The 12,870-nt window shown below is 35.2% G+C and overlaps 1 protein-coding gene across 2 annotated transcripts in view; it reads left to right on the forward strand.

The window, feature by feature from the left end:
* The first annotated feature begins 860 nt into the window (after positions 1–860).
* PHF20L1 (PHD finger protein 20 like 1) overlaps positions 861–12,870 on the forward strand; it is a 77,544-nt gene continuing 65,534 nt past the window's right edge. For both annotated transcript variants that reach the window (XM_044914679.1, XM_044914680.1), the window contains exon 1: positions 861–964. In XM_044914679.1, coding sequence (XP_044770614.1) covers positions 882–964 — 83 coding nt within the window. In that variant the 5' untranslated portion in view covers positions 861–881. The remainder of the gene's footprint in view (positions 965–12,870) is intronic.

Consider the following 12,870-nt stretch of genomic DNA (forward strand, 5'->3'; position numbering starts at 1 on the left):
GGCTACCTCAGGTGTTCTGGGTGTCCAGTGTGGCCAAAAGGAGAGTGAAGAGTGTGTGTGTCAATGATGTAGAGAGGAATAGATACTCCTTTGTAGTTTTTTGTTTGTTTGAATATTAACGACCACTTTTATTTGTCAATGTGAGCACTGACTATATTGAAATAGAGTAGAACTAAATTTGCAGTTGAAAAAATCCACATCATTATTGCATATTGACTGTGAAGTATAAGGAAGAAATTTCTGTTGCAACTTTATATGTTAAATTAAACTTATTGAATCATTTGCTACCAAAGTAGAAAATCATAGCTAATGAAAAATCCTACTCCCAAGAATTATTGATGTTGTCACTGGCAGAGGAGTGTCTACTGCCCCTTTATATGCTCTTTAGTGTCTTATCTAGTGTTGTATACTATGAGGCACTCAAATATTGGTTGAAAAACTCCATTAATTTGTACTCTTAAGAATTTCAGTAGTCATATTCCAGAACACTCAGGTGTCTTGATTTTTCAGAGACAGAAAACTGTTTTCAGCTGGTGTGGAGAATTTTCTTGGGTATTTTCAAGTTAAAATTTGAAGGATTTTAGCCATTAGCAAGTTTTAATGCCCAGCTGTTCTTCTTTTTAAGTAGTTCTTTTTTATGTCATTTTACTTGATTCATGATCAAGATTGCTTGCAAAGTATTTAGTACTTTACATACAGATATTTGTAATCATCATTCAAATTTCTTTAAAATTTGGCAGTTATTTTAACTTCTCATGCAATGCTTTTAAAATTCTGTTTTATTCCCTATGCATTTTATGCATTAGAATCTAACTTTTTTTTTTTTTTTTTTTTCCCTCTTGAGGTAGTGAAAAGAGAATACTGAAGAATAGGATCTCAAGATGAGTAAAAAGCCCCCAAATCGTCCTGGAATCACTTTTGAGATCGGTGCTCGTTTGGAGGCACTGGACTACTTACAAAAATGGTATGGAGAATATGGAGCTCTTGACCGAAACCACGATATTGGTAGTCTTACACATGTTGGTCAGTTGCTGTTCTTTTGACAGTGGCAGAAACTTTAATGTATTCACATTTTGAATACACATAGACATTGTTTTTTAGTTTTCCTGCTCTTCAGCAGACTGTGTAAGTTTAGCATTTCAAAGCTATTTTTTCAGAATGATTTTAAGGTGTTTGAGAACTGAAAATAATTATCTAGAATATGAGGTATAAAGAGAGTGTCAATACTCTTGTGTACTTAATATGAGCTAGAGTGGTGGTGGGAGGGAGGGAATTAATTTAGATAACCAGCTTCCCAAGATTTGGCTAAAACTTGATATAAATCTGTTTTCTTGGCCTGTGTCAGAGGTGATCTTTCAAAATACAGAGTATGTTGATGGTTAGCACAGTCACTATTCACTATCCCATCTAAAATAAAAAACTAGTTTACCTCTTCTTTCCCCAGGGGGTAGTGAACTAAAGGTAGGTTGTTACTGTCCCATACTAAGTGGGCAGTATTTTCAGACCTTTTTTTATTTCTTCTGTTCTGGCCATGTGTGTTAAGTAGTGAATTTAAGCTCCTAATATACGCCTAATAAATAGTATAGGGATAAAATCACCACCTGGAAAGGAGAGAAGAGGAAACAACACACAGGGGTCACTAGGCCACAGTAGGAATGACAAGGATTTCCTCTTTCTCTTAGGGAATGCTTTCCTCATTCCCCTTAACTGCCCTCTAGTCCTTGTCCCTGGGAGGAAGTCTCTTATTGCCATTCTCAGCTCCCTACCTGAGATGGGCATTTGAGAGTTCCTCTCTGGGGAGGGGGTTGTCTCGGCTCTCCTGAAGCGCATTTATTTTGATGAGTGATCTTGTGGCTTCAGGCTTCAGACTCCAGGACTTCATCTACCAGGCTTTTTGACATTTTCTCTCACTACAACTCCTTTAAAAACACAGTGGGTATTTTGCAAATTTGCTCTTGATTGATTTGCATTAAGTCAACTTCCTGAGTTGGCAATGGCAGGCAGAGAAATCTTGTTTAGTCATGATATTTGACTTTAGACTGGTCTGGGGTTTTTGTCTCTTAATATGTGGCTTTAGAATTCTGCACATGTCCCCGATGCCCAGGTTAACGGGCTCTGTCTTGGGCGCTGCTCTGGGACATTTTGAAACTACAGTTTGACGTGGAAGGCAGTTGTTTGGCCCTATGCCTATAATGTGCATCTCAGAGGGTAGTTCTTTTTGGGGGACTTAATTGTTAGTCTCATCAGGTGGAGAGTGTACATAGTACTTCAGGTGGGGCTTGGGAAGCACCTGGGACCAGGCAGTTGCATCCCACGTAGTCCTGACGCTAAAAATTATTTCCAGACGTGGTGGAGTGTTCACTGGGGGAGCACACATGTTCCCGATTGAGAAGCGCTGCATTAGACCATACAGCAAAAGATGCCGGTTTCGTCAGTAATTGGCTATCTTTGATTCTCATTTGACCAAATAAGCTTTTCACTCAGAAGGCACGCTGTTAAATCTCCGTGTGGTATGAGAAATGATACTTCTTCTTTGATGCTAATCTTAATTAATCTTTTTTTTAATTACTGGCTTTTGAATCACTAGTTAATTCATATTAACATATATTCTTAGGCTTCCAGACTGACAAAGTTGCAATTGAAATAGCTTCCAGTGTTGGAGGAGCACACGGTTTATTAGTTTTCTTAGAGGTTTAAAGGGAAATTAACATAATTTCGGTATTAGTAAGAAATTTGCTTTCGGTGGTGAAATGTTTTCTAATTCAACAGCTGTCAAATTGATGATCCAGTAGTTAAAATAAAAAGATTATAAAAGAGAACTACTTTAAAAATCAAGACTGAATGTGCTTTTAGAGTATTTGGAATTTGAGAAAAAAAAATGATAGTTGTAGCTGAAGTTTTTTCATTGTCTTATGCTTCACACCAAGGAAATTTCTAAGTGCTTAGGTAGGGTGGTAACAGGCGTCTATACTCATTAATGAAGTTTAGCTTTCATTTTAATGACCCTAGTAGTGATGGTCTCCTTAAGGTAACATCAGCCAAAATAATCACATATGGTAATCACTGAAACTTGTCAGTAGCTTGATTTTTATGAGCTCATTGATATGAAGATTTTAACATCCTGCTACAGTTGGAATTAAGGAATTAAGAGTATTGTATATACATATTCTAGGTAGTTGAAAGAAATAATTCTTTTATTGTGACTTTTAATGTCGGTAGTTTCAAGAACTAGCTAGTCTTGAGCAATCCCTTTCATTTAGTATTAAAGTACTTTACTGTAGGACAGCTAATTACTAAGATTTATTTCGTTTTGTGTGGGCACAAGAGAAGTTCTATGAGACACCGTACTCTTAACAGGTTTTACTTTTAAATAAGATAATAAACTATATTCTTCATATCATTACATTTGTTAAGGGCCATTCTGTATTTCATATAAATGCTGCAGATCTTTTCTTTAATATCAGGTAGAAGTGTAGAAGGATTATTCGAGTGTTGAGAAACTTTACTATTTTTGTGAGGAGCAAAATAGTTAATCACTGAAAATATAACTGAAATGGTTCCTCTCTCTCTCTCCCCCCCCCCCCCCCTATTTTCTTTCCTATTCTCTTCTGTTGCATCCATAAAGAATGCTTAAACTTCCACATTTATTCAGTACAGTTGGAAAAGTATTGAGTTCTTATTTGACATGAATGTCTTTTGAACTGTTACAGGCAATGAGCAGGGAGGGACAAGCAGGAGTGCAGATAGTGCTTACTGTCTCTGCATGCAAGACATTGCCAGTAAGCCACATATCCGTTGTGAAGGAAACGACAGCATGTGTTGATAGGTTACCTTTTACAGAGAAGGGCAGAGGGAAAGTTGTGATAGTGGATAACTCAAAATGTCAACTTGTCCTATATGTAAAAGATGTTTCCTGTATAAAAAAGGAAAAGAATTTTTACTGTGTGCCCTGGAAAGAAAAGGGTAAACTCTAAATTAAGTGGGCCGAAATAAACTGAAGTTAAGCTTCCACTTTCAGATTTGGGGTAGATTTGATTTAATAGGAACATGCAATCTAATTTTCTTATGGAAAGGACATTATTACTGCTTGAGCAAATCATATGACATATTCTTCAAAGTTCAGAAAGATACTTCATCCTTGAAAATACACTCTACGTTTTTTAAAGTAGTGATTACTTTTTGTTTTCAAAATCACTTGATAGCTACGTCAGAAAACTCATTGATGGTTTGATTATTTACCGATAACTAATGAATGTGGGCCCTAAGAAGCCACTGAGAGGCCAGGCATCTTCAGGTCCAATATGTGGTTTTTGGATTTCCTATACTGACTAAACCTAACTCCTGCTAAGTAGTGTTAAGTTTCTTAGTTTTTATTTTATTTTATTTTTTTGGGGGGGAGGGTTTGCTTCATTTTTAAAAATGTTGTAGTTTTACTTAAAACATACTGCTTAATTTCTTTCTCAACAGTCTTTTTTAAAAGTCTTTCAAAAGACTTTTAATAGGCTAATGTTTACAGATAACATAATCAACCATCTTTAATCTTACCTCCATCATATTTTCTATCATATCCCTGACATTCAAATGATGACATATCACATTTATAATCTCTTGAATGCAGTGACATCGTAAGATTGAAAAAGGAAACAGATTGTTGATACAGTAGTATATTTGGGGAAAGAGAAAGTTTAGAGTTGAAGTTCTCTTAGAGATACTGTAAGTGGATTCTAAAGACAAAAGAGGCAGGTTCAAAGTCAGGCTGTCACGTGCTGGTCCTATAAATATGGGCACCCTCTGGACCTCGGTTGGCTTATCAGTAAAATGGAAGCAGTGTTACTGGCTTTTACTTAGGGGGTTATTTCAAGGATCAAATAATGTATTTAAATTTGCCTCAAATTGTATAAAAAATACATAAGTATAAAGCAGTGAGGTAAATGCAAGGGAAGAGGGAGAGGTGAAAAAGAAATCTTTGAGGATCTGAAGACTTAAGTGTGTTAAGTTTTTAAACGTAGCTTTAGTATTGACATGAGAATGGCCTGGAATGTAGAAGGAAAATCATACCATTGCAGCCTGCTATAAACCATCTTTTTGAGGTAATGATAAAATCTTTTTCTTTCTGCTTTGCAAGTATTATATCTAATCACTCTGAATATTGTTCAGTGAGAAAAGTGATCAAATCAGACTGGTTTGGACTACTGATATAACTTCTGTCTTTTGAATGAAATTCAAATAGTTGCTCTATAACAAGTGACTTAGTTATGAAAACAAAACAAATCAAGTAATGTGAAATTTGAAATATAGCGTTAATTTAAAACATTCAGATGAGTTATGCTCTTCTGACCTTTTTTGGGGAATATTTCTATTTAATTCTCTTCTAGATCTAAAGGAAAGGAAAATGAAAAAAAAAAAAATGTGGAGATGTCTCCAAGTATCAGAGTTGGATAGAACAGTGTAAATTTGAATTGGCAAATGCTGTTTGGGAGTTTTTTGAACTGTATGGAACATTTGCAAATGTGAGTTTTTAAAATGTTCATGACCAGAATTATAATAGTGTGGGAAATTTGAGGAAATTTAGATTGTAGCAAGTACACATTTTTCTAATTTGAGTAAAATACACTATTTTCTGAATAAAAAGGGTTGCTTTTTTTCTAATTGAATTTAGCTACTCAAAGGCAAACATTAATAGAAATAAGTTGTGTTATCTATATTTGGAATAGAAGAGTTCTCCTGAAAAGTAGTATGTGGATCAAATTTAAAAACCAGTCTCATTTTTAAATTACATTAGGTGAGTTTGAAATTTGTAGAAACCTTAGGTGAACACTTTTAAAATAGGAAATCTTTTGCTAATACGAATAAAATTTTTGTATATTGGGTTTTCCTAACTGTATATTTGAAAAAGATTCTTATTTTGAGTCACTACCTACCTTTGAAAACCTAATTAGAGCTGTAGACTCAGAAAAATGTACAATCATATTTATATACCAGAAATATTGAATTATATATTATGGGTAGTCACAGAAAACTTATCCGTGGACTCCAGATTAAGGACTCTTTTAGCAGAGAATTTCAAATTGAAATCTCTATGATGTGTGTGTGTTTTTTTTTTTAATTCTGAGATTTTTTACATCCAGAAACTCACAAATTTTGAATCTTAAGATCTAAGTCAGCTCTGTTTAATCATCAAGCAGGTCTGCATCAGTGCACAAACACTGTAGTTACTTAATTTTTAAGATTTTCACCAATAAGAGCCCTATAAACTTTTAACAGTAAAGATCTCTTTCTCCCTCCTCTCCCCTCAAAAAATGTTGAAAGCAAGGTTAGACATGGGTCAGAGTACCTGTATTTATTATAAAACACACCTGATTCTTGTTCTTACTCTGTTCTTCCTTTTGTTACATTGATTCATTTTCTATAGAGCTTTTTCTTTGCTCAGTTTTTTTGCTTATCTTAGTTTTCTTGGAAGGTGAGAGAAAAGGAATTTTGGAAAAAGTAAGTTTAACTGGAAGTCAGAAGATACGGGTTTAGGTGCTGTTCTGCCATGAACTATGTGACTTTGGAGAGTTAGTTCTCTGCTTTAATGTCCTTAAGATGAGGGTGTGACATACTAGGTAATCTTTCAGGTCCCTTGAATTAGAAACTCAGATTTCTTTTATCTACTTTCCATGTATTCAGGGAGGATAGATTTTTTAATCTCATTTTTGGATGGGTAAATAACACAGACTTGAGGCAGAAGTAAGACAAAATGTAGAAGTCATACATAGTTTGCTCAGAACTGCTGGTAACTGAAAGAACTTTGAGAAAAAATGAGTTGAAAAGGTAGAGAAAGGTGAATCTAGTTGGAACAAAAATAGTGTTTTGAAGGTTGGAGTATAGTGGTATTGGGCACATTGTTATCCTTTCTCCAGCCTGCTCTCCCACTCATTTAAATACTTTCATTGTTTAATTTTGAAATTAGAATCATAACTATTGGCTTGGAAAGGTATATTTGACTAGTAGGATGCTTTAACTCCCTAACTTTCTATGTGGTAACAGTTCACTAATTGATTCTTTTACAAAGTTCATTGATGGTGTCATTTTGAAAGTGATTCAGGTGAAGTCAAGAAGAGTGATTCTCAAACTTTTTAGCTTCCTGGGATTTACCCCAAAAGGTTTGTTAAACATAGGTCACTGGGCCAACATCCAAAATTTCTGATTCAGTAGGTATGAAGTGGGGCACAGTAATTTGCCTTTCTAAAAAGTTTCCAGGTGATGCTGATGCTGCTGGTCTGGGGACCACTGGTCTAGAGTATACAGAATTATTAACCCAAAGATAAAGTTTTTGAGTTGGATAGCAATGGAAATATCCAGGATTATTTTTGAATTTATAGTGTTTTTGCTTACGTTAGTTGGAAGAAGTAAAATGTAAATACTTGGCAAAGTGATGCATGATTCAAAGATCTTTTTTTTTCTTTCTGTTTTTCAGTAAAAGAGCATACTGACCTACCTGTACTTTGATATTTTTCAGTTTTCTTGCTCTTCAAATTTCTGTACTCACCACTACATGGCTGGATAGTTGGGATTTAGATCCTTGTTGGTAAGGGTGGGAAATAGTCTTTTGAATTGCTATTGGGAGATTGTAACTTCTATAATGATTCCTGATATATAGGAAATACTCAGTATGTCACTTGAATTTTATAAGAAGCCCCTCATGTATGGGATGATCTTTACCAGTTTAGAAATGACAGATCTGAGGCTTGGATATGTTAATTGTTTTATTCCAGTTCATCTGGAGTAAAAGTCAGAAAAGTCATCTGGCAGCCATGTTCTTTTGACTCTTAAGTCTGGTGCCCTCGTTACTATAACCTGTTGCCTCATATATGGACGCCCTGAAGTTTGAGCCTCAACTTCAGGGAGTAAATGGGCTCAGTGTTCATAGGCTGTCTTCATTCCTGACTTTCTCTAATGATATGTATCTATCTGGTGTATAGAAGGGCCCTGAGAGTTCCAGCATGCCTCTGTCATTCTTGTACCGTGGAATTAGCTTTTGCAAGGCAGGTTAATTTCTGGCCTGTTTGTCCTAGAAACTCTTCTTCTCAAGCTCACCTTCGAATCAAGCTTTCAAGCTGATCATTTCCTAGCCTCCTTCACAAATGTATAGTAGTGTAAAGTTCAGGAACCTCGGGCTTATTGTGTGTGTGTGTGTGTGTGTGTGCGTGCAGGTGCGTGTGTGTGTGCGTGTGTATACTCATTTAATGACAGGGGTTGGACTGAAAGAGAAGATGGTTTTATTTGCTTATCTGACATTTGGTTGAAGGTCAGTGGTTGTATATCGTATGCATCCAACTCTGTTCGTGACATTGTTCCTGCTAAATTTTATCACTGTGTATTGTGAGATTTTATACTTGCCACATCAAAGTAGAAGATGCTTTATTTTGTGATGGGGAGTTGATCAGAGCCATTAATTGGGAAATAATTTATCTGTGGTGGTAATCAACTCTACTAAAAAAATGTTCAGCAGTTCTAGTTTTGCTGCGTAGAAAGAACTGGTATCTACAGATGCTGAAAAGTTAATTTTGTTTTTAGTTGATATTTTAAGTGAGGAAGAAAATACTAAGTTTTAAATACCAGTAGTATAAAATTTTTTTCTCATTTTTTTATTACATTTTTTACTGTTATGTTAATCACCATACATTACATCATTAGTTTTTGATGTAGTGTTCCATGATTTATTGTTTGTGTATAACACCCAATGCTCCATTCAGTATGTGCCCTCTTTAATACCCATCACTGGGCTAACCCGTCCCTCCCACCCCCCTCCCCTCTAGAACCCCCCGTTTGTTTCTCAGAGTCCTGAAATTTCAAAACAAATTAACTGATATTGAAAAGACAGCTTAGTTTTGCTATTCTTCATAAGGTTCCTAGTTTTTAGTATTTTTATATGACTTTTTATTTTGAAGAACTATTGACTGTTCCTACTATCACCTTCCATAGATCATTAGTCAACAAATAGAACTTTTCTTTTTATTAAATTGGAAATTGATATACCAGTATTACATTATTTCAGTAACTATAATTAACTCAACTTTGAGAGAATTGTTGCAGTGAATTTGAAGAAAATTTGGATATTTAATACTCGATGTGTCTTAAAAGTATTTTTTCATTGCCAAAAAGCTAACCCTCTTTAATTAAAAATGAATCTGTTCTAGTTCATCATGGTTAGGTAAGGTAACGAAGCTGCTTACATGAAATGATTTTATTCCTAAAGATAGCCAGCAAAGCTTGTTGAATTTTGGCAGGTTGGTAAAGAATGAACCCAAAGTTTTGGGGATATCATGAGATGTGGTTACTATTCTAGAAAATTTTGGCAAATGAATTGTGACTTATGAGGCAAAAACTAAGTGTAGGATTATATTTGTCGAACTAGATTAGTAAGTATTATTTTTAAAGTACTTAGTGTTTTTCTTAGTTCTATAACAAATCATACTCTAGATTCCTATATTTGGGGGTTGGGAGGGGCAGAGGGAAAGGAGAGAGAGAATCTTAAGCAGGTTCCACACTCAGCATGGAGCCCCATGCAGGGCTCGATCTCAGTACTGCAAGATCTTGAGCCAAAACAGAGAGTTGGATGCCTAACCAACTGAGCCACCCAACCGCCCCTTGATTCCTATCTTAATTTTTAAATTTATTTTATAACAATTTTGAAACACCCTAAAAGTTAAGCTACTTTCTTTTCTCAGACTCTTTCATTTTAATATGATGTTTCATACTTAGGCACAGTTGAGATACAGTATACCTTTTGTTTTGAGAAATTTTAATAATAAAACGAGCCTTTTTATGTATAGGGAGATGTTTATTTTGTTCTGTATAATAAAATCTGTTTTCTATACTCTTTGGGCTAACAAAAACCAATTTTAGGCATTTTGTATCAAAAGCACTTATATAAAATTGAATTTGCAAGAAAAACATGATATAATCTGACTTTCATCTTATTTTTGTTTTCAGTACCTCTTGATAAGAGCACCCTATATTTGAAACACTGCAGTAAGTGTGATAGGAGCTGAAAATCATCAGTTGGCAAGATGCAGAATATATATTGAATGTAAGCACCGTCTTTAAGGACAGACAAACCTCAGTTCAGAGATCTACTGCTTAAATACCTATTTTTACTTGAGCAAGTTACTTAACTGTTCAGAGCCTTTGTGACCTCTCTTTAATAACTGGGAGCAATAATAGTACCTAACTCGGAAAGGTTCTTTGAGGATTAAGCAAGATGGTGCTTATTAAAAGCTTATCATGGTTTTTGCCACATCAGAGGCACTTAGTAAATGTTAGCTTTAATTAAAATAACAGCATGAATATTGGTTATTTTAAGTAGAGAGGAGTCAGTGTAAATCCTTAAAACTTGAATCAATAGGTGTATAAACCACCTATAACTACCTGTAGTAGTAAAATAATTTTCTAAGTGCTAAATATTAAGAAATAGAAACTAAGTGGATGTCAACCTGCTAGAGTTTAGAGTTTTGTGACAAAATTAAGTAATGAGGAGTTTGGTCCTGTTAGTCTGAACGAAGTATATGAAATACACAAACTTCTGGTAAGATATTGGCATTTTTTGGATAGAGTAGGAAAGGAATTCTTGATAGTCTAATTGATTCTTACGGTGGGAGATGGTAATGAGTAGAAAGGTGGGTGTAGGCACTTTGATTGGTTAGAACTGACTGAATGAATGTAGGCATGGCAGGAGATTGAGGTGCTAGGGAGATAGACAGCAGTAGGAGTTTGAATCCAGGGATCTGAAATGAAACCTTAATTTGAAAGGTGGTGGTATCAAGGTTCTAAAGGAAAACACGTGGCTAACTCGGATCTTACCCGTTCTTTCCTGCAAAGGTTGTGGACAGTTAGGCAGCAGGGTGGTCTGGCAGCTTGTACTGGACATGTGTCCTGAGGGTGGATGCCCCTGAAAAGAGGACAGGAGGGATGATGTCATGGGACGCTTAGAATTCAGTGTTGGAGAAGATGTGATTTTGACATATAAGCTATTATCTGAATGTTCTGGAAAGTCTAGATTCTTTTGTACTTCATTTTGGAATGTCAAGTTTGAATTAATCAAAAGAGTTTTGTTTTCAGTATGTTCTTCAAGTGTGAAACAAATTAACATGCAGTACCTAAAAGCACTTCCTCTAAAAATACTATAATAATACTAGATGACATTGTTCTTGTAGTTTAATCAGTAAGTTGAATGGGTGAGAGAATGCTTTTGAAAATTACAAAGCGTAATATAAATTGAAAGTGCTTCTGGGAAGCTAAAATTTTAAAAGGTTACTGTGTTATAAGAATATTATGTTTGTTTTGGATTACATTCTACATTAATTTTTATTATTTGGCAAATAATCCTCCTCCTGATATTTGTATGTGAGGGAGTTCTTACCTCTGTATTTCTAGTTCTTCTAATGTGTTTTAGTCATTTTTTATGACACACATTAGTTTCTTGCTTATGAAGTCCTTATACACAGAAGTGTCTTGAGTTGTTAATCCTAACTCCCTAAATTTCTCTAACATTTAGATTATGTGTAAGTCAGATTTCAAGTGTGTTTCACTATTTACAAATTAGAGACCTACTTTATCTAGGAGAACATCTAATTTAGGTATTCTTTCTGTGTACTACTATAATATATCTTTACTCTTTAAGCTATAACACTGTATTGTAATTGTGTTCACTTATTTGATTCTCTTTTTCTCTACCCTCCTTCCTGAATTTGAGTTTATTGATTGGAATAATACTTTTATTTGTAGCTTTATTCCTACTTTAGTGTTTGGCACACAGTGAATTAGAGACTCAGTGTTTATTGGGTTAAATGAATGAAGAACTGTCAATTTTTCAAGTTACGTATATAGAAATTTTATTCTATCAATATAAACAAATGACTGTTATTTAAAATACATAATTTGAATAACTGTTGGGACAATTTTTTTTTTTTTTTTAAATTTGACAGAGAGAGACACAGCGAGAGAGGGAACACAAAAAGGGGGAGTGGGGGAGGGAGAAGCAGGCTTCCCGCTGAGCAGGGAGCCCGATGCGGGGCTTGATCCCAGGACCCTGGGATCATGACCTGAGCCGAAGGCAGATGCTTAATGACTGAGCCACCCAGGCGCCCCAAGGGACAAGTTTTTAAAATACTTTGCCTTTTTGTTGGGGTGGGGGTCACTGGGCTGGCTCAGTTGGTTAAGCATAGGACTCTTGACTTCAGCTTAGGTCATGATGTCAGGGTCATGAGATTGAGTCTGCTTAGGATTCTCTGTCTCCCTCTATCCCCCATCCCTGCTTGTGTTCTCTCTTTCTCAAATAAGTCTTAAAATACTTTCCCTTTTGATTAATGTGGCACTTATTAGAGTGAATTCTGATGGTCTTTAGGACATTAATAATGTTGTCTGGCCTTGTTCAGTGGATTGTTACCTATCAACGAATAGTTAACAACTCTGCCTGGTGGCTTAAGTGCAGGAGGTTCTAGGCCATAAGTGTGTCAAGGAATTTCTCTTGTCATTTCCTCATGGTTGACTTTTCTTTATCAATACAGGTAAAGATCTGGATATATCAAAATAGATGACAAATCAGAATGAGCTCAAATAATCTTTAATTGTTTTAGTGTTAATATATTGAATATAATTTTTTTTTTAATACCTGCATGCCCATTATTTCTTTTTCCTTCCAAGGATAATGGAGTACCTATATTATGAGTGTTAATAGATAATCTTGCCTTCCAGAAAGATTTTTGTTTTTAATCATGGGCCCCTTTGAAAATCTGATTGAAATTGGTAACTCCCCCTCAAGAGAATACTGGTTCGCAGCTACATGAACTGTGGCATTTTGCATACAGTCTCAGGGCATTGTGGTCT

The sequence above is a fragment of the Neomonachus schauinslandi genome, chromosome 4 (genome assembly GCF_002201575.2).
Source record: "Neomonachus schauinslandi chromosome 4, ASM220157v2, whole genome shotgun sequence".
NCBI lineage: Eukaryota > Metazoa > Chordata > Mammalia > Carnivora > Phocidae > Neomonachus > Neomonachus schauinslandi.